Below are 27630 nucleotides of genomic sequence, written 5' to 3'. Positions count from 1 at the left end.
TCTGTTTGTCACCAGCAGTGAATAACCTAGCTGTTTGTCACCAGCAGTGAATAACCTGGCTAAATTTATATAATTACCACTGGGTAATCATACTTCTGTTTGTCACCAGCAGTGAATAACCTGGCTAAATTTATATAATTACCACTGAGTAATCATACTTCTGTTTGTCACCAGCAGTGAATAACCTGGCTAAATTTATATAATTACCACTGGGTAATCATACATCTGTTTGTCACCAGCAGTGAATAACCTGGTTGTTTGTCACCAGCAGTACCAGCAGTGAATAACCTGGCTAAATTTATATAATTACCACTGGGTAATCATACATCTGTTTGTCACCAGCAGTGAATAACCTGGTTGTTTGTCACCAGCAGTAGGTAACCAGGCTAAATCTATATAATTACCACTGGGTAATCATACTTCTGTTTGTCACCAGCAGTGAATAACCTGGCTAAATTTATATAATTACCACTGGGTAATCATACATCTGTTTGTCACCAGCAGTGAATAACCTGGCTAAATTTATATAATTACCACTGGGTAATCTGTTTGTCACCAGCAGTGAATAACCTGGCTAAATTTATATAATTACCACTGGGTAATCATACATCTGTTTGTCACCAGCAGTGAATAACCTGGTTGTTTGTCACCAGCAGTAGGTAACCAGGCTAAATTTATACAATTACTGCTGGGTAATCATGTTTCTGTTTGTCTCCAGCAGTGGGTAAGTTGATTTAAATTATATAATCACCACTGGGTAATCATGTTTAAATTGTTTATAAGTAATAAGTAAACAGGATTATATTCTGTAGTCAATATTAGCACAGGAAGATTTGTGTGTAAAACATGTGTACAATAACATTGATGTGAGGACAAAGCTTAAAAAAAGAGTATAATGTAGAATATTGGTATGATGGTAATAGATTTGAATGAGGTAAAACAGTATCATATCATATTTGTTACTGGATACAGAACTAATAATACCATTCACACAGAACATTTGGACACAACTGACTGTCTAATACCAATATCTCAAAGCAGCATTCATCTTTGAACTCTATCCTTTTAAGCCAATTATCTAGTCTGCATTTTGCCTTTTACCTTTGACCTCTGTTCTTCCCATTAATGCATTCATTCCTATGTTGTTTGACAGAGGGACTTCTGATACTGCTGCAAGGCCTTCAGGTAGTTGGCTAATACACAGTTTATCTGTACCTTGGAGATTTCTTGCCTTGTAAACACACCAGACAGATAGTCTGTCTTAGCACAAACAGGAAAGCCAATCGTCTTATGTCAACTGACCATTGACTTCAACAATGAAAGTGTAAGAAAAAAACCTCACAGATGTCTTCATCACAATAACAATGATTTGTCCTTTTCTCTGTGCTTCATAGCCCACAACAGAGAAGGCACCAATCTTTGAATTCCACTCTAGATGTGTGCATATTGGCATAACAAGCTCATAGAATTGGATAAATCTATAAAGTAAAGCAGAAACGATCAGACCAAACCTGATATGTCATCCTCTCATACAATTATATAAACACACATTTTGACATATTAATTGTTAGCTAGGATACAGATAATTAACTTGTGTAGGATCAACATTGGCCACCAAAGTGTCCTTCCAATCTACAATTTATCGCCTAGGTATTCCCTCTCCTCTTCTCTGTCCTTAATCATTTTTCAGCCATCTCTATGTTTTCTCTGTCTCTCTGCCCTAAGACTAGTGTGAATGATGAAACAACTGACCACTATCTACAATCCATTAGGATAGCATTCTCTCTCTTCCGTCTCTTTCTTTCTCTCTGCATGAATATATATTTAATTGATCCTAACTGAAATATCTACTGAACATCAACATTCCTTTAGGTTAGTTCTCTCTTCTTCTCTCTCTCTTTACATGAATATCTTTTATTGATCCTAACTGACATAGCCCAACACCATGGGCACCCGCCTGTCCTAATCAGACGTTCTCTATATGAGCGTCTCCCCAGTCAATGCCCCATCCCTATGCACCCTGTCTCTCAGTGATTATGATGTAACAATATGTCTTTAAGTCCTCAGAGGGTACTAGGAGCCTCGGGTTGTGTGGTGCTGCCTCCCTTTGTGGCGATACCTGGTGCAGGTGTTACAACACTTTTCACTGTAGAAAGGATAGGTGCAGAGCCTGGCCTGGGCTACCAGGTTACATATCTTTATTGTGTCTGTACAAGTGGGATCTGTGGTAGCAAAACACAACATAAGTATTAGTTCTTATAGCAACAAAAATACAGACAACAGTTTACTTTGGCACAAGGGACATAACTTTTAATAAGAAAAGAAATACAAAGTTTTGAACAACTTAAACTGTCAGTACACTCCACACTGGTCATTTGTGTGATGAAGGTGATCATCTCGTCATCGAAACTTCACAATCAAAACTCCCAATGGTTGTGTTATAAGAACTTCTATTCTAATATCTTTAAAATATGTATCATGATGTGCAATTTCTAAGACTTCAAGAAAATAATAAAGGTTATAAGGATTTCAATGTCATAATTACTATAAATTAGAAAATCAGTTTGGCCTTTTAGGATATCTCCATTATGCCTGAAGTTTTCATGGTTTGAAAAATTGTGTTGTAAAATCAACAAGGACATAGTCATCAAGATCCCTCATCCCATCTTCATTTGTAAAATATATACATTTAAAGTGAGCAACATGGAAAACTGGAAAAGACATCAACCAATCAGGTCACAGCAGCCTAATTTATTATGCTTCAAATTCCCCGTCAATTGAACTTGGGCAAGGTATTAAGGTCACTAGTGTACCAACCAAGTTTCATCAAAATCTGACCAGTCCTTCAAAAGATGTCATACAGAAAGCAGCATCTGGACTGACGGACAGAACCCACTTGAATATCCCCTGCCAACTTTATTGATCAGGTATAATAGACTATTTGTTAATGAAGTAATAGTATTGTCACATGAGGAGATAGATTGATATTATAACACCATAATAAGTAATAAATTAATTCATGGTATAGAAATGCATCTCCTACAGCCATTTAACAGTAATACCTTCATCTAGCTGTGGTAGTTCACATGACTGTTTATTACAGGCAGAGCGTCGCGATGGCCGTGAAGTAACAGGACAAGCAGAGTTTGGCTGAAGCTTTGGATCCAAGCATTTAATTTCCCTTGTTCTTGTTCCAGTGTCACAGCTTTTAGAACACTGAAATTATAAATCATATGATTTAGTGCTATGTCAAATTTTTATCACAGGATTTAGATAAAATTGCGAGCTTAATATGTTCAATAAACACCTAAAGACACATCAGGTCTACAGTGTAACATTTCTAGGAACAAAAGAATTGAATTGATACACTGCCATCCAAATTTCTGATAGTATGAGATATCATACCAAAGATATTGGAATATGTTTCTTTACTGTGAAATCACTAATACTTGTGGAGATTTTCTTTTTTACATTTTTTATGAGAACTCCAAAAAGACAAATTCTTTGTTATGTCAATGAACTGTTGAAAAAACATGCAAATTTATTTGGCTATATTAACCTGTGAAATCAAGAGTCTACAAAAGCATTCTTTTGGATTTTTTTGGTTTGAAAAATTGAACTCTACAAAAAATGCCTGATATTACAGTAAGACGAAGGAAAAATCAAAATAGTTTTCACTGAAAACAAGGATGACACACTGCACAGGATCCACAGTACACTGCAGGGAAAATTTGACTGTAGAATTTTTTGACTTTACAACCAGTACAATGTTGAAAGCCTTTTACTTACCAGAAAGACTTTAATGTAGAGTAACGTCGACAGTAGAATAATACTGAAGCCCTTCAACTAGAACTCTAAAGCCAAAGGTATGCCTTATAAGCTATTGATGATTTTATTTAGATAGTTGTGCAACAAAACAGTACTACTAGACTTGTCTGATACCTACCTGTGACCACTGGGTGACAAACCATTCAGAGGGACACTCGGGCAGTGGTCCACAAGACTCTTCTGTCACTGGTTTGTCCGAAATATCGCAATTCACTGGCTTCACCGGCGCAAACAAACGTTCTCCCACCTTTTTCATACAGACAACATCTCTACGACGCACACCTTCCCCACAAGTAGCAGAACACTACAAAGTCATAACAAATCACAACAATCATTATTAGACACTCTCTATGTTGATGTTTACTTATGAGCATTTGCAGTGAAAACCGGGGAAATTATCTCCCCTGGTTGTTACCACTGACACAAGGCGACGAGGACACTGCAAGATCTCGTGGAGCCCCCGTGACAGTTTGGTGCAAACCTTAAATACAGCGCTCTCTTCACTCCTAACAAGCAAACCATATGGTTGTGTCCATCAAACATGAGAAACGTCACTGTACCTTTTATAGTTAGGAGCTACCCCTAAAGGGTCCTGTGTGAACGCACACAGGAATTCTCTACACATTTTACCTCCATTGGTGAATTCGTATCTTGTGTATGCCTAATACATATGCATGATCTGTAACAAATGATGGGGCATTATCAACTCTGGCTTGTTATGCTTTAAAAATGGTACCTTAAAGAAACAGAATTTATCAGGTTAATGCCATCCTATAACAACATAGCATCTCAACAACTTGCATTACTAACAAGGATTTAATCATTGGTTTCCCGATCCCAAAGAATACTTCAATGCAAAGTTGGACACTTGTTAAGGAGCAGATGTCTTTTAGACAATTACATATCTACACCATTACGATACACATATTTTACTAAATCAAGATGTGATTCATTGGTCTATACTGACTAAGAGTAGTTTGAGATCCATAAATATATGTGACTGAGAAAAGGGTGAAAGTTTCTGTCATTTCCAAGTGATGACCTTTTGACTTCAGAAGAAAAAAAGCAGGGGAAAACCTAGGTATCTAAATATCATGATTGTTTTCCTCTCAACAAATCACAATCACATATAGTAACATAATGGCAATCTCAATTTACCAAGGTATTCTGTGACATATATGAGCCAAGGGTTGAATTTCAAAGGACCAGCTGAATATCTATAGGAAACTTATTGGTAATCACCATTCCATGCCAATAACTGTTTATGTATGGTAAAGTAGTGATCTCCATCAATTTCACATGATCGTATGTTCATATGCTTAAATGGATCGTAATGGTTAATTAACAGTAACAGGTATAACAAGGTCTTAATTGATATTGATAGAAGTACATTTTTTTAAATTTACAAAGTTTCTTTAATGAATCCATCCTTTTCTATTTCTAAATATGTTCCAGCAAAACATTGGCTACTTAACACACCCATTCATTTAATATTGAATCTCTCTGACCCAACCGTCAGTCGAGATCCCATCTCCTAGCTGTTCTAGAGTAGTACCAGGTATTGTGCTCTGAACGAAAAATTGGCAGACAACCTGACAGACAATGGATGTCATACGATGCATCAGCTCATTTTTTTCCTCTGGGCGAGGTGAGCAAGATATTCAATAGGACGTAACCTTTCCTTGGTTAACCTTACATTTCATTTAGATGTCAATATTTGATTTTATTCCAACTTTAAAAATTCAAAAAGTTTTAAATAATAGAGGAAATGTAGTACAAAGCTTTGGAAGTTTAAAATTTAAAATCACTACACTCTTTATGATGAAAGGTGACCATTCAAACGAGGTATCTTTATGAAAATGAATTGAATGAGAGACAAAAAGTCAGATGCCTCAAATTATAAAAATCACTGCATGAGTCCATAATATAGTCTAGAAAGACCATTGGTAAGCACAACCATGTGACCTTCTGTTAAAATCATTCACCTTACAAATTATTATTGAAATAATCAAGATCAGGAAAAAAGTCACATACCAGATAAGCTTATTTCAATTAACTCCATTTCAATATTAAGAATTAAATTTACTTCCCAGACGCTTCTTTTTTACAAACAATCTTTACCAACCACATTTCTATCTATTTTGATTGGATTTGCACTTTATATCCTGAGTGTCATATCATGGTAAATTATAATAGATTACAGCCAAGTTACATTAGACAGATGGGCATGTTTTCAAGAGTTCTGGAGTCAAAATTCCCCAAGTCAACAAAGAAAACTGGTCAACATTAGTAGTAAGTAACACCACCAGACCATAATCAAAACACAAATACTTTCAAGGTCACCATCAAGGGAATTGAATGGTATGTCCTACAAGTACAATGTATACATTTGTTTCTTATGAAAATCAAAATGTAACAAGTAAGTTTCGATATATTTCAAACTTAAATCAATTAAAAATTTGATACCATATGTCAAACTTTTGATACATCGAGACTTCAAATCATGCGTGATGGGTTATATCAACGTTTTTCATGTTCATGGCTATATATAGCTGATGATCTGAACAAACACAACAAATACTAAAACACAAGTTTAAATTAAAAGATGCATTTTTATCTTTTAACAAAATATTTTCATTTAAGTGAAAAAAACATAACTTAAAATAAAAATCAACAAGAAATTGATCTTTCATGTAACACAGTATTTTACGGGTCAATTTTAAATGAAACGAAATTACAAGAGTGTTTGCTGATGCTCTGACGCCGACTAGTCTGAATCAATTGGAGAACGAATATAAATCATCATGTCTCTCATGCTTTAATGGTTAAAATTGAAATGTTACGCTGCGGGAATGTGTGCAATCATCAAACAAGTGATAGGATTTGCTCTGATTTTCAAAATTGTGTAAATTAGACCTAACTAAATGTCATTACTACAATGGTGGCAGTGAACATCACGAGAAGTCCCATTTATCTGTGATTAAATATCATGGCTTGTAAGTAAGCAATTAAATTTTAATCTTTGTCCTGTCATTAATTAATCTCATAACACAAAGCTAATGATAACTGGCTATCGTAATCCAATTTTCAGGTAGCACTCTTTGTTGAAATGTGTAAAATTTTGGACAGTACTGGTGAATGTTTTGTTCGAATCATGAGGTGTCAATGACTAAGTTAACGTAGTTTACGGTCCATGAAAAAACTTTGATACATGAAAAAATTTTAAATATAAAACTATGAATCATAAGGGGGTAAGTTAGTGGTAACATATAGAGATAAAATTTGGGACCTGACACCTAGAAATTGGAATCATCAAAGTTTGATTCATAGAAGTTTGACTGTACTTGATCTTTGAATTTGATTCAAATCTATTTCATAAAAAGCTACTTTGTTTAAATTATTCTAAATGTGTCATCAAGGCAACCATCACTACCCACCTCTGACCATGGTCCATCAAACCAACTCCCTCCGCATGGTTTTTTGTTTTTACACCTCTTTCTCTCGCGTGGTCGTGTACCAGCACATTTGATTTCGTCTAATGGAGTACCATCCTCAGCAGAGCAGTAAACCTTACGATAGAGGTAGCCTTTACCACAATCAGTTGAGCACTGCAAGGATATATATAATTTTGTTAAGTGTCTGTAGTATCTTGACACACTTTTTACATCAAACATGACAAAATATTCAAATCATCTAAATACATTTTGCAATCTTTTCTTCTCTTTTTTCCCTCCATCTTTTTTTTAAGTTTGCTATTAAAACACTCTTCTTTGTGTTGATCAAGTTTAGTTTATGCTGATGTTGTTAATAAATGTCTGTGTTTTATTTTTGCAAGTTTACATTTGTTGTGAATATTTTGTTTTCTTGCAAGAATGGCTCTATAGTACTTTGATGTTTATTGTTCATGACCTGCAACCTTCAATAAATATTCTTGTATTTGCAAGATTTTGTAGAAATAGCGTTAACAACTATAACCTTCAACATTCAAAATCAAAGATGGCTGCCTGTCAGTCATTTTGCTCTACAATCAGTCCAAACATTAATGAAGCATAACTAGAGACTGGGGGGGTTCTACATGGAAATTTCATAAAAATCTTTTCTGTATTTCCCATAAAAACTGAACGATAACAACTTTCAGCTTTCAAAATCCAATATGGCTGCCTGTAGGCCATTTTGTTTTTTCAATCAGTCTCAAATGATATTTGAGAAAGATCCATCAAGTGTTTATCAATGAATAGTGATATCAATTGTTGTTTAAGGATAGACTGTCAACAGAAAACAGACAAAGTATAGTTAAAACAGCCCACTATCTGATTATGGTGTGCCTATAACTCGCAATAAATTGTGACACGAAAAAACTTCTTTCAATAAAACACATTAAAAGTTTATATGTCATGCATAACACTAAATATTCAATATTAATGGTAGGTATAAACTCATCTCAATTGTCAAGGTTTTTTTATTTTAGTTTGTTTGTTGCCTGTTTTTTATGACAATGCATGGTGTCCTTGCACTTATAAACCGATGTTGTTAAAAAATGTAAAAACATGTGGCTAAGATAAACCTTGACATTGAAAATGAGACTCTGTGGACAACATCCTGTAAATACTTTGTGTACTTTAAGTATCAACACAATTGTTATTGGCTCATGGCTATTACCAGCGAGGAAGTGCTTCAATCTGTCAACGAGTGCTTATATTGAGTTGCAGCAATTATAATGTACATTACAGTAAGTGGTGTGTATTGTCACTCACTCCTGTAGGAAGTGCAGCCATTGTATATTGCCAAGCTCCCACACAACTTCCGTTCTTTATCATGACTGTATATTGTATTACAAATAATTCTTTGCTTTATTGAGATGTTTTTTGAAGTTTAATACCATAAAGGTTGTTTTTATAGAGGGGTCTATCTCTCGCCATTTCTAAACAAAAATTGTTAAAACAATAATACATTGAAAATCCAATTTTTAGGAAAGACACCTTTACAGTATGCTACATGGGTTCCATGAATGATACATCCTTTCTCCACCAACACCTTGATAAAATATTGCATTAAAAAACCTATCTATAGTAACATGTTTTCCATCATAAAGATGTCCTCGAAATGCATTTGTCACTGACAGCCAGGAGATATAACAATTACTTCTGGCTGGGGTTGGATGGTCCTATTACTTACAAGGAGAGAAGGAATTCAGTCAAGTCCTACAGATTTTTTAATTTCTACGGCCATTTGCACTTGTTGATGTAATCCTATTTCAGCTGAAGACTGAGTTGTTTTATCTGTGAGATAATCATCACATGTACACCCATCCTTATCCCTACTCCAAAATCTAGTTTTTTGCTCCGACATGACAAAACACATGCATAGAATCTTAGTTATAAACTACACGAACAAGCACAAAAACACACAATTCTTTTACATTGAATCCTCTTTACAATGGTATCTGACCAATCCTAACCTCTTTACACAAACATTACAACCACATCTAACTCTTAACAATGACATCACAAACAAACAGACCCTCTTTACAATGGCATAAAAAACAGACCCTCTTTACAATGGCATCACAAACAGACCAGACCCTCTTTACGATGGCATCACAAACAGATCAGACCCTCTTTACAATGGCATCACAAACAGACCAGACCCTCTTTACAATGGCATCACAAACAGACCAGAACCTCTTTACAATGGTATCACAAACAAATCAGACCCTCTTAACCATGGTATCACAAACAAATCAGACCCTCTTTACAATGGTATAACAATGGTATAACAAACAGACCAGACACTCTTTACAATGGTATAACAAACAGATCAGACCCTCTTTACAATGGCATCACAAACAGACCAGCCCCTCTTTACAATGGCATCAATAACAGACTATATCCCCCTTACACTGACTTAATTAACCTATGCCACTGACACTGACATCTTGATATCATGTGTTAAACAGAAATCATGAACACACACTCTGTAGATTTCTAATCAAGACAATATGGACTTTAAAACTTGAGTTTTTCTGAATGTGATTAAGTTTCAACCAGTACAATAGGATAATGGAAATATCTTGCCAAAAATATCCAACTAAACACTATCGATGTTCTCAAGCAGAGACAGTAAAACATTAAAACTATAAAAATAGATGTTCATTGTATTGCTGCACAAGGCATGGGTGTCTACCTCTGGAGACTTGTGCTACTCTCATACACTCACACTGTCAACATGAAAGGTATGTGCTGGGGAAGGCCCTGGTTGGGTTTTTATATTGTTTTTTTCTTTTATGGATCCCTGGCCAGAATCAAATGTACACAAAACAGAATGAAAGAAAACAGACAGTAAGATGTTTGGCGATTCTTCAAGTTGAGAGAGAAGTTGCGAGGCGTAACATTCCAGATATCCCAATCTACTCATCAATCTTGAACATTCCCACCAATCTCTCAAACACAACACTGCAATACCAAACTCATGTAGGTTCATTCTTAGTTCAGGGCATATCTTCAAAGAAATCCGTTTTTTATTCTTAGAGATCTGATGCTATTTACTGGCACTACTAAAAACTATGATGCTGTCATTCCTCAAAAAGAAAGAATATTTTTAAATCAAGAGATTTATTATTTTAATTCTTCTGTAAAAATTCATGTGATAAGATAGTAAAGCAGGTGTACATATTGAATCAGTAAACAGGAAAATGATGATTTTGATACCAAGATAATATCTCTTTTCTATTTGTTAGCTCAATGGATGGACACAGAATGGTGAGGTCATGTAGATTTTATTAAGAAGTAGTTGAAGTAACTTTACACCTTCTGTAAAATTCTATGACATGATTATTTTCCATTCTGTCTTTAAATACTCATAGCTGTTGATAGGAGGTGTGGCAATAAAAAACTGAACCTTGTTTTAATTCGAGATACTATATCAGTATAAGTGCATGTCCACATGGTAGTATCCAACTTACAGAAAAGGTATTATTATATAGTGCTGCTATGGGAGATATAAGAATCACCTGGGTGATATGAAGGTATCCAAATGTAGAGTTGGTATAGGAAGTGGCTGTTGTGTAGGTCTCCATGGATATAGGAGCATAGGCAATATAAAAGTTCACAATAAATACAGGAGTAGACACTAACGGAAAGGTTCTACATAAATAACTAGAGAGAGCAATATATAGGTAGGTCTCCATAGATACAGGAGAAGGCAGTGTAAAGGTCTTCATAGATCATTGAAGAGGGTAATATATAGGTCACCTGAGATACAGGAGTAGGCAGTGTAAAGGTCTTCATATATAACTAAAGAGGGTAATATGTAGGTCTCCAGAGATACAGGGGTAGGCAGTGTAAAGGTCTTCCTAGATAATTGAAGAGGGTAATATGTAGGTCTCCAGAGATAAGGAGTAGGCAGTGTAAAGGTCTTCATATATAACTAAAGAGGGTAATATATAGGTCTCTATAGATACAGGAGTAGGCAGTGTAAAGGTCTTCATTGATAATTGAAGAGGGTAATATGTAGGTCTCCAGTGATACAGGAGTAGGCAGTGTAAAGGGCCCCATATATAACAGGAGAGGGCAATATATAGGTCTCCAGAGATACAGGGGTAGGCAGTGTAAAGGTCTTCATAGATAATTGAAGAGGGTAATATGTAGGTCTCCAGAGATACAGGAGTAGGCAGTGTAAAGGTCCCCATATATAACAGGAGAGGGCAATATATAGGTCTCCAGAGATACAGGGGTAGGCAGTGTAAAGGTCCCCATAGGTAATTGGAGAGGGCATTATATAGGTCTCCAGAGATACAGAAGTAGGCAGTGTAAAGCTCTTCATAGATAAACAGTGAGGACAATATATAATTTCCATAGATACAGGGGTAGACAGTGTAAAGGTCTTTATAGATAACTGGAGATAACAATATATAGGTCTCCAGAGATACAGGGTTAGGCAGTGTAATGGTCCCCAAATATAACAGGAGAGGGCAATATATAGGTCTCCAGAGATACAGGGGTAGGCAGTGTAAAGGTCCCCATAGGTAATTGGAGTACAGGGGTAGGCAGTGTAAAGGTCCCCAAAGCAAATTGGAGAGGGCATTATATAGGTCTCCAGAGATGCAGAAGTAGGCAGTGTAAAGCTCTTCATAGATAACAGGAGAGGGCAATAAATAGGTCTCCAGAGATACAGGGGTAGGCAGTGTAAAGGTCCTTATAGGAAATTGGAGAGGGCATTATATAGGTCTCCAGAGATACAGAAGTAGGCAGTGTAAAGCTCTTCATAGATAACAGGAGAGGGCAATAAATAGGTCTCCAGAGATACAGGGGTAGGCAGTGTAAAGGTCCCCATAGGTGATTGGAGAGGGCAATATATAGGTCTCCAGAGATACAGAAGTAGGCAGTGTAAAGCTCTTCATAGATAAACAGCGAGGACAATATATAATTTTGATAGATACAATAGATACAGGGGTAGACAGTGTAAAGGTCCCCATAGATAACTGGAGAGGGCATTATATTGGTTTTCATAGATACAGAAGTAGGTAATGTAAAATTTCCAAACATACAGACTTAGGCAAAGTAAAAACATCCAATGATACTAGGCAATGGAAAGGTCTGTAAGAATACACGAGTATGCAATGTAAAGGCGTTACATACAGGAACAGGACGGTGGTAAAATCTCTTGCATACAGACCTAAGAATAGGCAGATGATGGGTTCTATATTATAAGATACGGGAGTACAGTGTGCCCAGTGATTACCACAATGGTAGCAGAGGAGTGTGAAGGCTACCATATTAATAGCCCCTTTATCATACTGATTATAAAAGTGTCAAGATAGGTAAGGGAAGCAGCTACAGCTATTTATCACCAGATGTAATACAGTGCAACCTTTTATATTTATACATAAATTATGATTTATAAAATGTACGTACAAATACACATATAAAGAGATATTTATTATGGTCTACATGCAGAGAAACGTGAATCAGTTGCAGTCTAAAGCTACATAGAATCCGAGTCTTTCCTTAATATACCTGTTATGCTATGTTGATGGTTATCCATAACATTTTAAAAATCACAGATGTATAGTGATACCAGTTCTATGCTATGTAAATACTCTGTACATTGCTTGTTTTCTACACTTCTTCAAATTCAACTCAAGTCTTATACATACAACTGATACTCTATTTACCGTCAGTTCTATACCTTCAATATACCGCGCTGTATCATATGCTTTAACTTCAGTTTTCCATTTAAATACAGAGACTGTAGCCAAAAATCTTTAAGAGAAACCTTCTATCATTAAGATATAATATATTTAACTACAAACCTATCTTGCATAGGGTCATCCAACATATACAACCAAATGTCTGGATATCTTACATGGTATCACGTTGAAATTTCACAAACTGTCACAAAAATATCTTACATTGTGTTACAATCATAAATCATTTTACACCTGGTCACCATAGAATCCTACATTTTAACATTGTGACAATAAAATAAATTGTCATAACGATATTGTACATCCTCTCACTCAGTTATTTCACATACTTTCATCAAGAAATAGTCACTTTCATATCTTATTCTTAGCTATTTGTACACAATGTCATCCAGAAATCTTAAATCTTGACATTGAGAAATTGTCAACTTACTTCCGGGATTCACTGTCATGCAAACACTTTATCTGCATGATAATTTGGAATGAATCTTGCACATGTTGTCTGTTAAAGCCAAGGCAGAACACCCAAGTTCAGACTAATGGTTTCCCGTTAATGTGATAATTACAGGGAGTATCAGTTTAGGAGGAGGGATGCAAAACGCAACTTCACATGAGTTATAAGATCCCCTGATTATCACTGATCTACGGCCAATCAGCACTTACACCTTTCACCTGAAGTTAAATGGACTGTAAAAAAAACTGGGAAAATTCATCATGAAAGCTGTAGGAGTGTCAAAGTGACAACTAATTCCATACTTTTAAAGGTTCTCTATTGCAGTCTATGGTTTAGTGCTTTCTGAACAGAGAAGGCCTTCACAAAAACTCAGACATGTACCCATCCCATGGGAGGGTATAAGTCTGCAGGGACCCACACATCACGCTTGTATTACTCACCAAGTAGGGCCATTAGCTTGGAAAAGTACCACCAAAGTAATCTATCTACATCTTCACAGGGCTTTTACATAATCTCTAAGATGATATGTGCTAATAGTATTATGTGCAGTATACACTAGAGCACCATCATGTTACTTTCCATTTTGTACTCTATATATCATGATATAAGCCAATGGTGCCAAATTATTGCATCTGACACATGGGGTGAACTAAATATTACAGGACAATGATTTGTTTGTTACTGTTGCCCTGTCAACAGCTATGATGATTTTGAGGCAAGGTCTCCTTGTAGCAGTGGTTACCTCACTGAACAACATACAGGAGGTCCATCACATCCAAAACCAAGAACACAACCACAGCAACACAACTTTTTCTCAGGTTTCTGAGAATCACAAACTCTCATGGATAGGGAGCATTGAATTTGAGGTTTCATAGCCCATTGCTCTAACACACTGACATATTGCAGCCACTAATGATGATGGAATAATGTTTGTTGATATTTCTTCACAACAGTCGTATATGCGGTTGAGCTCATGAGCAGGTAAATTTATAACTTTACAAGTATCACCTATTGTATAAAAGCATTTGCTATGGTGTAGTTTTAACTTTTACAAACTGAATCAGCAGGCCCTTAGTTATGACATCAATCTTTACAAGTCTGATCATTCTCAAAAGTTATATAGAAGGAAAGAAAAACTATGGAAGAGTTTCATTAAACCTTACAAATTGATCACCATTTTCCCATTCTAAACTCAGCAATATGCTTTCTGACAAAAGTGTTCACATTTCTCTAAAATATAACTCTAGACATTCAAGACAAGTTTGTCAAAGGTTTAGTAAAATCAGTAATTGGACTGATCACAGACACTAGGTTTCATGATGATCTCTACCTCACCGTCTATGACCATCCTCGGATTACTTGAATACCCAGTATTCTTCTAATTATCTACATGGTCCCAAGGAATTCAAATTTGCAAGTTTTTATTAAATTTCTTTAAAATTTTATTCCAGTGATGGAGACTTTTCCATGTAATTAAACAACATAAAATTTGCCAATACTTAAATTTGTTTTCAGCTTCTGCTACAATGGCAGCTGGATACAGAAGCACTACAACTGGTAAACATAAACCACAATGGAAACTGGATTCAAGTCTAGGACAACAGGATTTGTATTGACTGTAGCGTACAACAACTTAAAGCTCAACTGTAAAACACTGATTACAATTGAAAAATTTTAAACTATCTTTGCAACAAAACTGTTTACTTTTCTGAACTTCATATCAACATGTACTTTTAACCAACTGGAAAACACATGAAGTATTTATTGAAAAGTTTTCTCAATATGCAGTGTTGGCAGCTACCAGATAGAGTAGAAGGACCGCCTGGCCCTGTTATCACATTACAGGTTACTACATCAATACAAACGTGTTGACAGACATAGATTGATCTTCCTATAAATCATGACCTAACTCATTCCACACAGATTTTACCAAAATGTACTCGTAGCCATCAATGAAAATCTGACACCCCGGTGTACTCCTCAACAATTTGTCAGCTTAGAAGATCCTATATCTTACACCTGTTTTGGTTTGTTTATACAAAGAACACTGACCTCAAATTGAGAACAAAACAAACAGATGAATTTCATCAGAATTTATTTTGAAAAAAACTGGCAATCTGACAACAACACAACTTTGAGAATCAACTCCATATGACCATGTAGAGAAACTGTCTGAGGATCAACTTTACACAACCATGTAGAGAAACTGTCTGAGGATCAACTTTACACAACCATGTAGAGACTGTCTGAGGATCAACTTTACACAACCATGTAGAGAAACTGTCTGAAGGTCAACTTTACACAACCATGTAGAGAAACTGTCTGAGGATCAACTTTACACAACCATGTAGAGAAACTGTCTGAGGATAAACTTTACACAACCATGTAGAGAAACTGTCTGAGGAGGATAAACTTTACACAACCATGTAGAGAAACTGTCTGAGGATCAACTTTACACAACCATGTAGAGACTGTCTGAGGATCAACTTTACACAACCATGTAGAGAAACTGTCTGAAGGTCAACTTTACACAACCATGTAGAGAAACTGTCTGAGGATCAACTTTACACAACCATGTAGAGAAACTGTCTGAGGATAAACTTTACACAACCATGTAGAGAAACTGTCTGAGGATCAACTTTACACAACCATGTAGAGAAACTGTCTGAGGAGGATAAACTTTACACAACCATGTAGAGAGACTGTCTGAGGAGGATAAACTTTACACAACCATGTAGAGAAACTGTCTGAGGATCAACTTTACACAACCATGTAGAGAAACTGTCTGAGGAGGATAAACTTTACACAACCATGTAGAGAGACTGTCTGAGGAGGATAAACTTTACACAACCATGTAGAGAAACTGTCTGAGGATCAACTTTACACAACCATGTAGAGAAACTGTCTGAGGATCAACTTTACACAACCATGTAGAGACTGTCTGAGGATCAACTTTACACAACCATGTAGAGAAACTGTCTGAAGGTCAACTTTACACAACCATGTAGAGAAACTGTCTGAGGATAAACTTTACACAACCATGTAGAGAAACTGTCTGAGGAGGATAAACTTTACACAACCATGTAGAGAAACTGTCTGAGGATCAACTTTACACAACCATGTAGAGAAAGAGTTTGAAAATCAACTTCAATCAAATGGCACAATATAACAATAGACTGACTGGTCTGTTGAAGGCCTATTGGTCTATTTTGACCTTACATACTCTATAGATTGACCTTTGTGACAAATGACTGAATATTCACACTTTTTTCTTTCTAAATAACAATATTTTCAAAGACAACCACTGATCAATCTTCAGCTAGATAAAGGTCACCTACAAATCTACATACAGTTTATAAATAATTGTTGGTATCAGTGTGGTAATGTGTGGACATCAGCTGGTTGGCATTCCTTAGTTTGATTGTAAAACAAATATACAACCCAAATTTTATGACACGTCAGAGATCAGAGCAAACACATAGATAAATCTGAATTGAGTACTGTGGCTTCTGTGTGTTATAGATGTAACTTAGGTTGATTTTTAATTAGTAATGAGTAGCTTACTAGAGAGACAGATGTTTGGAGTCATGTCAGATAAGCCAAAAGGTATTAAGTATGTTTATTCTCCTTTGTCTTTTTTCCCTCTATAATCTCTAACTTGAGCAAATCTATCCATTCACCAGACTGAATGAAAAAAGTGAGTGAAACATTCCAGAACCATTTTGAGAAGATTTTTGACAATTGTTTGGTCACATCAGTATTTATCAGTGTTGTAATACAATCATTCCCAATCGTGGACTTACTTCTTTGGACCACCTGGTGTGGAACCATCCTTTGGCACATGTACCCATGTCACATGTGCTAACATTTTCTGGCCGGATACCATTACAAATATTCTCCATTGCCTCGCCCCCCTCAATACTTTCACAGTACACCTTCCGCACCCTCTCGCCACGCCCACAGTTGGTTGAACACTGTAAAAAAAAAACAAAAAAAAAAACAATGAATTTATTGATAAAATGTAAATAAAAATGCTTCAGAATCATGAAACTATCTCTTCCAATTCCGAACACTAAATTTACAATAATAATATTCATTTACTTATTTTTTCAACTGATTTTCCATTCTAAATCATAAAAAATAAATACAATAGATATATTACTAACAGGTCTACAAGAAAATATTAAAACTTAATCAGGTATAGGACTTGATGATAAAAAGTACTGTGTCGTGAATATAAATATAAACTGATTCTATGAAGGACTTGAATATTGTTACCATTGACCTATAACCTAACTGAGGAGTTCACAAGATTTGAAATACCTTTCCCCAGTCCTCAGCCTTCCAGGAAGCACATGCTGGGGCCTTACAGCTTCGAGCTGATTGTGGCCTCTCCACATCCCCACAACGGGAGGCAGCCACCCTGATGATTTGAGTATCAGACACGCGCTGTCTACACACAACTTCCCTTGTCTGCATGCCCTCCCCACATGTCACACTGCAGTCTGTCCAGTTCTGAGTGTTCCAACTGAAATATAAAAAGAAGCATCTTTAACAAATGAATGTAATAGCATGTTAACACCAAGGGGACATAACTCATACAATATCAACACCAAAGGAACACAACCAATGTAAGATAACAACAAGGGGAAAAACAAACAACAAAATCATCCCTAAAGGGACATCATTCACAGAAAATCAACAGTAAAGGGACACAATCAATGTAAGATAACAACAAGGGGAAAAACAAACAACAAAATCATCCCTAAAGGGACATCATTCACAGAAAATCAACAGTAAAGGGACACAATCAATGTAAGATAACAACAAGGAGAAACAAACAACAAAATCATCCCTAAAGGGACATCATTCACAGAAAATCAACAATAAAGGGACACAATCAATGTAAGATAACAACAAGGGGAAAAACAAACAACAAAATCATCCCTAAAGGGACATCATTCACAGAAAATCAACAGTAAAGGGACACAATCAATGTAAGATAACAACAAGGGGAAAAACAAACAACAAAATCATCCCTAAAGGGACATCATTCACAGAAAATCAACAGTAAAGGGACACAATCAATGTAAGATAACAACAAGGGGAAAAACAAACAACAAAATCATCCCTAAAGGGACATCATTCACAGAAAATCAACAGTAAAGGGACACAATCAATGTAAGATAACAACAAGGGGAAAAACAAACAACAAAATCATCCCTAAAGGGACATCATTCACAGAAAATCAACAGTAAAGGGACACAATCAATGTAAGATAACAACAAGGGGAAAAACAAACAACAAAATCATCCCTAAAGGGACATCATTCACAGAAAATCAACAGTAAAGGGACACAATCAATGTAAGATAACAACAAGGGGAAAAACAAACAACAAAATCATCCCTAAAGGGACATCATTCACAGAAAATCAACAGTAAAGGGACACAATCAATGTAAGATAACAACAAGGGGAAAAACAAACAACAAAATCATCCCTAAAGGGACATCATTCACAGAAAATCAACAGTAAAGGGACACAATCAATGTAAGATAACAACAAGGGGAAAAACAAACAACAAAATCATCCCTAAAGGGACATCATTCACAGAAAATCAACAGTAAAGGGACACAATCAATGTAAGATAACAACAAGGGGAAAAACAAACAACAAAATCATCCCTAAAGGGACATCATTCAAGATAACAACAAGGGGAAAAACAAACAACAAAATCATCCCTAAAGGGACATCATTCACAGAAAATCAACAGTAAAGGGACACAATCAATGCTACATTAACACCAAGAGTATAGAATCAACACAGTATCACCTTCAAAGGGACATAACTAACACAACCTATACAACTAAGGGGATAAAACCTGATAAAACAAAAACACCAAAGGGACACAACTTATACAACATCGACGCTAAGGGACATAACTAACACAGTATCAACACAAAAGCAAATTTATTTTAATAATTACCAAAGGGAAATAACATTACATCAAAGTGACATCCATATGCCATACCTATGTAATTTCTTTATTTTATGCATAGATTGCAGTTAACAGAATATACAGTACATATTTTTAACTCACCATGTTAAAACCACTTAAAACATAAGAGATAAAACAAAACAGATAAGAAAGTTTATATTCCTGTAGTGTTTGCAGCTCTGTGTTTGTTTTAACCCCCATACTGTAGATACCCCTGTCTTGACTAACACCTCTAGAATATGGCACAATGGACACTATGGATATCCTTGTCATGTCACGACTTACACCTCCAGTGCTTGATACACAGGACACTGCCCAAACACACTCAAATACAGGATAACACTATGAGACAAACAAAGATAATAGTGTGCTTTTTAATTAAACTTTTTCCTGCTGACATCCTGTATCATGTTTGTCTGATGGGGAGCCCCTCAACTATATCTCTGTATATAATCACAGGCGCCATATTGCTTCTGTAAAGGTCCCAGAGTAGAAACAATTAAATCCTGTTTTCTATGTCCAGATAAAAAACATTTATCCTTTAAACTGCTGACACGTGGGAGGGTTTAACTGCCTCAGGTAAATGGAAAAAATAGAGATCAGGTACACAGAAACTTGAAATCAGCTCAGGAACTGATACAAACAGATCATTTATTACAAGAACAAATACTTCAGTTTGACTAATATAAAGATACAACCAGCATGTTTATCCTTTAATAAACCACCTTGTATATGCATTTTCAAAATACTCAGGTGGTCATAGAAGTTGGGAAAGTGCTTTTTGATTCTTAAATCAATACAGTAACTTTCTATCTTTTTCAAAAGAATGGAATTTTAAACCGATTACAAGGCCAATATACACCCCTCATATGCCAAAATAAATAAATATTATTTTGGAACAGATGAAAATATTGAAATGTAACAACATTTCTAAAAACACCACTGAAAAAGCAGGATCAACTTGATGTTTTTACAATAAAGCTTACCAAGTCTAAAAGAAATTGGTCGACACCTGATGCTGAGGATATCTAAACATGATTAAAAATCTGAAAAGAATAAAAGGCAAAAACTCCTCCAAAAAACTGTCAAATCAAGACCATATATTTTAACAACATGGTTGCATTTCATCTAAGCATGTTATTGCTAGTAAAAGAATTACCCTTGGGCTTTTGGTTATTGAAAAGATTAATTTGGACACACATTTTATCGCAGCATTCATCTGACCAAATACCATCATTCAATTTGCTTCTTGGTATTAAAAAAAATCTTGTTATACAGAAGATAAGAATAAGACTTTTACTAATTTGACCCCTGTAGACTTGAAAGACGATCAAGGTCAGATATGATTGCCCCTTACAAATTTCCAGCATGGAACTTGCCCAATACCATGACATAGGGCCATTTATCTCAGGAGTTATAGAAAAAACTTCAGCAAATTTTAATGCCCTGTGTTAGTCATATGGTACCTCATTTAAAACATAGTACCTGCAATTAAAATTGAGCATTTTTGATTGGGGGATACATTTCATGCATGCATAAAAGGTATCCAGATACTTTATGGTAGGGAGTTGCTTTTTATGTATTGCAGTAGCTTCTTTTAACAGATGAGCTCAAACCCTTGTGAGCCGAATTAAACCATTATTTTCAAACTTAGCTGATTCAGGAAATAAATTCTCTTCAGAATATAGACATGATCCTAGTTGATGTATCTTAATCCAGCCATTGAACTTTCTGGCAAGGAAGAGCCTAAGGGACCACTTTATTTTGCTATTTGTAGAGAATGTATTGTTAAGTTGCCTGTAACTTTTTCACATGGTCAATATCTGAAAAAAAAATCCAGTAAGATGTTTATGTTCATCATGAACAATAAAGTCTAAAATAAACATCATACTTGTTTACAACATGCTTTCATTTGCTATGAATTGGGTACTTCAAATGTCCCCCCCACCCCCACCCATTTTTGTATGGCTACATTGCTTCTATTAAACATTATAAATGGATATAAAAAAACAAATACAAAATATTAATAAATATAACAAGTTTTTACCGGTAATTTTCTGTTTGCTACTGTAATGAGGTGATAACAGTAATGAAAATATTTGAAATAAAACTGCATTAAGTGATATTTGATACAACTTCTGGTATCTAAAATTTCCTTTCTTACTTATTTAAAAACAAACAATTATGTTGACTGCTGTGGGAGATATTGCCTTTCAGAAAAAATCAGTAATTATACTATACACGCCCAAAGTCCTAGTGTTACCAGTCAGTGGGAGTCACTACAATAAAAGTAACCAACCACACTTCAAATCATACACACATATATATATATTTTTAAATGTTTTCACTGATAATGACATCATTGTTTGCAGAAAGAGAGGAATTTTAAAAGTTTTTTTTTATGAAGAACATTACACTTTACACTAACAACCTTTTTTTCCTAAAAATGTGGCTGAATTTTCTCCAGCAGGAAATGGCCATATGGCATAACGGGTACATCCTGTCTAATACAGAAATTTTTTTTTGAGGAAAAGAGAGGGCAGCTCTTAGATAATTATTGTGATGGGCATATTGTACTTTCTATAAATGTATGAAGAAAGATATGAACTAGAGATAAAAAAGAAGAAACCTTACTGTTTTCATTTCTTTTTCATTGTGTTACTGTTAACAATGTTCATAAGTTTGAAATTATTGGGGAAAAAATGCACTTGACCTTTGACCTTGAGTTTAAGTGACATGACAGCAGCGCTCTGTATATCAGCTTAAGGTAATGCTAATATACAAGTTTCATTAAAAAATGTTCAACAGTTTAGAAGTGATAGCCAAGACAAAAGAGTAAAAAGATAATCATAATAACTTGAATGACTCAAATAACCATGTATCTATAGACCATTGTACTTTTACTAAAATGTCATGATTTGAATAAATAGTCTGGTCTTTGAACATGAGATTCAAGGTCACAGCGACTTAACGACAGTGCATTACACATTGGCTTTAAGTTATGAAGGTGTACGGAAACTTTCATTAAGAAAGATTTAACATTTTAAAAATTACTGCCTGGAAAAGAAATTATTAGAAGACCAGAATATGAACCAGAAGAACCAGTACTAAGGAAATATTCATTCCGATGGCAGACATTATCATCTTAAAACCGAAAGAACCAACAGACCCATGGACCTTAAGGGTCATCTGGTCATCTGACTGTAAAGAGGAAATATAGGCCTAAAATAAATTGCTCAAATACACTACAGCTTACATAGAAGACATTGGTTGGTTCATAAAGACATTTTCTGCAAACTTGAAATCATTCTTTATGCATGACTACACAAATGCCATTACTCAGAACATACTGCATGTTTAAAAAGCATGCTACAAGCCCTGCAATATCAAGACCCATGGCCTTTTGGTTATTGAGAACTTGCTTATGCATTTCAACACATTGGACACCTGTGACCTTGACAGTAAGTCAAGAAGAACAAACTTGGAAGACTTTCATTCCAGTATGCTACAGGCTCAATATCAGCACCATAGACCTTTTGGTAATTGAGAAGAAATATATTCTAACCTTGTGACCTTGAAAGTGGGTCAAGGTAATTCATTTTAACAAACTTGGTAGCCCTTCATCCCACCATGCTATTGGTTATTGAGAAGATGTTGTTTACAGATTTTGACATAATTGACACCTGTGACCTTGAAAGCAGGTCAAGGTGAACAATATGAAAAAAAACAACTTAGTAGCCCTTCATCCAATCATGCTACTGGCCCAATATCAGCAACTGGGCCTTTTGGTTATTGAGAAAAAGTTGTTTAAAGATTTTAAAATATTTGACCCTTGTGACCTTGAATGCAGGTTAAGGTAATTCATATCAACAACTTGGTAGTGCGTCTTCCAATCATGCTACAGGTCTAATATCAGTATCCTTAGCCTTCTGGTTATTGAGAAGAAGTCATTTGAATGCAAAGTTCACGCACGATGGACGACGACAGACGAAACACAAATGCTACTCTTATGACCTTAAAATGAAGTCATTCAATAAGGTATTGTTCTAAAGAAAAATTGATCCATTTGAAATAGCATTGAAAACAACTAACCCTTAAAATTTTAGAACAACATCATAAATATAAACTTATGATTATACATTTATATCATATTTTATAAAAAGAAAATCATTAGAACTCTTTTTCTTGGGAACATGGAAACTGACACAAAGATCCAATAAAGCATATTAGAGAAAAATATAAAGCAACACTAAAATTGCAAAATGAATTCATGAGATAATTCAAAAACACTGACAAAACTTCCATTCAGACTTGGAAATCAAAGTTCCCTTAGTGGACTGTTGAGTCAGGCACAATTCTTTTAATGTACAAGATCTGCAGAATGAAATGCCATGAATATGTTATCACAGTTAAATGCTGTGAAAATGAATTCATGATTATGTCTTCTACATCTCCATAATATGTTCATATCTTCAGCACAATCATAAAAACACAGACATTTTATAGCTAAATGATACATAAAACAATTTGCCCTGGGAAAGTGTGTAAGACATCATGTATGTATAAATGACAAAGTGAGTTAGGCAAGGATCCCTGATAACATGCCACACAGATGTGCCATATAGATATAGCCATTCACTACTGCACACCATACAACAATGAGCGGACTTGTATGGGGTGCACGCCCGCACAACATACAACAATGGATAGACTTTTACAGGGTACAGCATTGGTGCATCAAAAGACTGCAGGCTAATGTGACAAGCTGACACAGACACACACAGTGGGTCAGGAGGGACTTACATTCTACAGAAAATGGGTTCCTGTTTAACACTTATGATATAATTAGCATTCTTTCCCATTTCCTGACATTTATCAAAGAATTCCCCATAAAGAAAATATTTTTTTTTATATCAGGAATGGGAATTTTCAAAAAGCTAGGTTTGATTTTTATCCTTTCATTTTATTACACATTCAAACCTGTCTGAAAGGATACCTTGATACCAGAGAAACCTGTCTATACAGGCTGCATAATCAGTTTCCTATGTCACACAATGAATAAAAATTAAACCTCTATATAAATGCCACCTGTGTATAAAGTCCATTTCTTCTGCACCCTTTAATGGCCTCTGTAGACAGGTTTGCCTGAATATCAATAATAGACTAAACAGAATGTACAAAATACAACACTACTGATGAAAGCTTTAACCAACTGAGTTAAACATCAATCATTTGTGATAGATCTGTAGGGATGTTTTTCTGTTTCAGATTAAATGCTATATATGTATACCTGAACATTATAAATACTGGTAACTGTATTTTCAGTTTTTCTTATAAAAGTATGTGATAATTCATTACAGTTTATCATTGAGACAGTAAAATTCCTACAGACTCAAAGGCAGTCTCAGAAATTTGGAGATGTTTGAATCATGATGCTAATATTTTCTGTCTGCTAAGCAGCTACATGTAGATGCAAATATTAATGTAGAATGCAAAATATCACTTTGTTGTATTTTACTGTTATCAATTTTTTATCACCAATAACTTATGTTCAATTTCAGGATAAATATTCTTTGAACAAGAGATCCCATGGGGATCCTCATGGTGCCCAACATAGTTTGATCCCTCTTTGTAAATTGAGTTTTTCATTTTTTTCAACTCATTACCTCTATTTTTACTCTGAAAATATCTTAAAAATTCAAATAAATATATAAAATCAATTTAAAAATGCTTTTGAAGAAATTGTGATCATAATCTTTAACTGCCAAATCCGATATAGTTGCCTCTTAACTAATTTGGGTATCTTTTATTATATCAGTTCCAAAATCAAACAGGCACAGCTTCAAACAAAAGAAAGCTTCAATACAAATTTTCACGACAAGCCATCACAGATGATACAAATACTGTCATGCCACACAAGCTGTATGAAATACAAGAGTAAAAAAGAGATAGAGTGATTTGGTCTGTTTCATGAACCTGTCTGTCAATCAGAAATGTATGTTAAATGTCTAAAGTATTACCTTATAGCATACCAGAGGTGATGTTTGTGAACACATGTGTTAAGTTTTGTGACAATAGGGAAAGAAATGCGGCCTGTAGAGCCTGTCAGAAATTCTGTTCATTTCTGTTTATAGTAACAGTGACCTAGTTTTTTTACTGATGAAGGCTGATAAGTGAACTTGTACATGAGGTAATGCTTGTGAAGACATGTATGAGAAGTTCTGTGACAACCAGATAAGAAATGTAGACTTTAGAGTTATGATGTCATTTTGAATATGTATGTACGGGCAAATCCATACTTACTCTCGAAAACTTTGGTCAAGAGGGTATAAAAATCAATCCAGTCCTTCTCAAGAAATAATTACAAACATCCATTGTCAAAATCAAATATGGTCACCTGTCACCTATGCTGTTTTTCAGATCAGTCAGAAAATCAAAATTGGAACAATAAGGGACCAAAGGGAGACTACATTTGACATTTGGGAATGATCCATCCAGTATTTCTCAAGATACATTGACAATAATCTTCCATTGTCAAATCCAAGATGGCTGAATATCAGCCATTTTGCTTTCCTGATCAGTCCCAAAATCAAAAAGCACAACTAGGGACCACATCAAACTTTCATACGAAATTTGAGAAGGAATGATCAGGTGCTTCTCAAGAAATAGTGATAACAAGAAATGTTTACAGACATAGGTTTGAAGGATATAAGGCGATTTGGATAGCCCACCATCTAATCATGGGCTAATTAAAGAGCATGTAGAGCTGACTTGTTGATTTCGTTTATTTCAACATGTTGTCTAACTACTGACAGCCATCAATGAAGATGAAACCTGAAAGTAGAATCAATGGTGTAAAAAAAAACAGATCAACCAACCCTCCAACAATGTAAGAGAAGATCACAGGACCTGTACAAAGGAAAGATTGCTTTGGTTTATCAAGACTTTAGGACCATCATGTTTATTTAACGTGGAAATAGAAAAGCCTATCCACGAATTTGTCAAATTGATAAGTTTTCTGATCTGCTGTTTTTCTGACACAAGAGAATGTGTTTGTGATCAGTCCACACATAATGTGTAAGGTAGATTAGAGAATCAAAGACACAAAATGTTTGCCTTTTGAATCTTGGGCATGGTGTGTTTAACAGATACTTGCCAAGGGTCAAATGGCGGGCTATTTACCGGTGATTTGAGGTGAAAACAGAGTCATTTCCCCACCAATAACAGAATCATTTACAAGCAGAACAGAAATGAAAGACTTTAAGTTCTTTTGAAGCTTTGAATGGGGGGAATATGTTGTCTGTGTATGTTACAAGTATTGATTGTTATAGGATATTATACCTATCAGGTCACTACTGGTTAAATTTCTGGTCACTATTATTAACTGTAAACCCATCTACAAACTACAACCTAATTAACTACTACAGTTACAATAAGCTAATTATACTAGTTAGTTTAAATAACTAACAATCACGACAAATTACAATACACTAATCAACAACCAGAGTCACTAAAATTAGCTGTTACAATCACTATCACTAATTAACTACCACAGCCACTATCACTAATTAACTACCACAGTCACTATCACTAATTAACTACCACAGTCACTATCACTAATTCACTACCACAGTCTCTATAACTATTTCACTACCACAGTCTCTATAACTATTTAACTACCACAGCCACTATCACTAATTAACTACCACAGTCACTATCACTAATTAACTACCATAGCCACTATCACTAATTAACTACCACAGTCACTATCACTAATTAACTACCATAGCCACTATCACTAATTAACTACCACAGTCACTATCACTAATTAACTACCACAGTCACTATCACTAATTAACTACCATAGCCACTATCATTAATTAACTACCATAGCCACTATCACTAATTAACTACCACAGTCACTATCACTAATTAACTACCATAGCCACTATCATTAATTAACTACCATAGCCACTATCATTAATTAACTACCACAGCCACTATCACTAATTAACTACCATAGTCACTATCACTAATTAACTACCATAGCCACTATCATTAATTAACTACCACAGTCACTATAACTAATTAACTACCACAGTCACTATCACTAATTAACTACAATAGCCACTATCACTAATTAACTACC

General features: G+C 35.1%; 1 protein-coding gene across 1 annotated transcript in view; it reads right to left on the bottom strand.

Moving 5' to 3' along the window:
- Window positions 1-551: 551 nt before the first annotated feature.
- The window catches only part of LOC132544506 (ADAMTS-like protein 4), a 148874-nt gene continuing 121795 nt past the window's right edge, over window positions 552-27630 (bottom strand). Inside the window, exons 11-16 of the mRNA XM_060208109.1 lie at window positions 17808-18012; window positions 17288-17458; window positions 7266-7436; window positions 3947-4132; window positions 3063-3216; window positions 552-2222 (exon numbers count right to left, since the gene is read on the bottom strand). Coding sequence (XP_060064092.1) covers window positions 2074-2222; window positions 3063-3216; window positions 3947-4132; window positions 7266-7436; window positions 17288-17458; window positions 17808-18012 — 1036 coding nt within the window. The 3' untranslated portion in view covers window positions 552-2073. The remainder of the gene's footprint in view (window positions 2223-3062; window positions 3217-3946; window positions 4133-7265; window positions 7437-17287; window positions 17459-17807; window positions 18013-27630) is intronic.

The sequence above is a fragment of the Ylistrum balloti genome, unplaced genomic scaffold (assembly GCF_031769215.1).
Source record: "Ylistrum balloti isolate Yb309-2 unplaced genomic scaffold, AGI_CSIRO_Ybal_v1 Utg369800, whole genome shotgun sequence".
Classification (NCBI taxonomy): domain Eukaryota; kingdom Metazoa; phylum Mollusca; class Bivalvia; order Pectinida; family Pectinidae; genus Ylistrum; species Ylistrum balloti.
The sequence above is the reverse complement of the archived record's forward strand: the minus strand, read 5'-3'. Positions and strand labels throughout refer to the sequence as shown.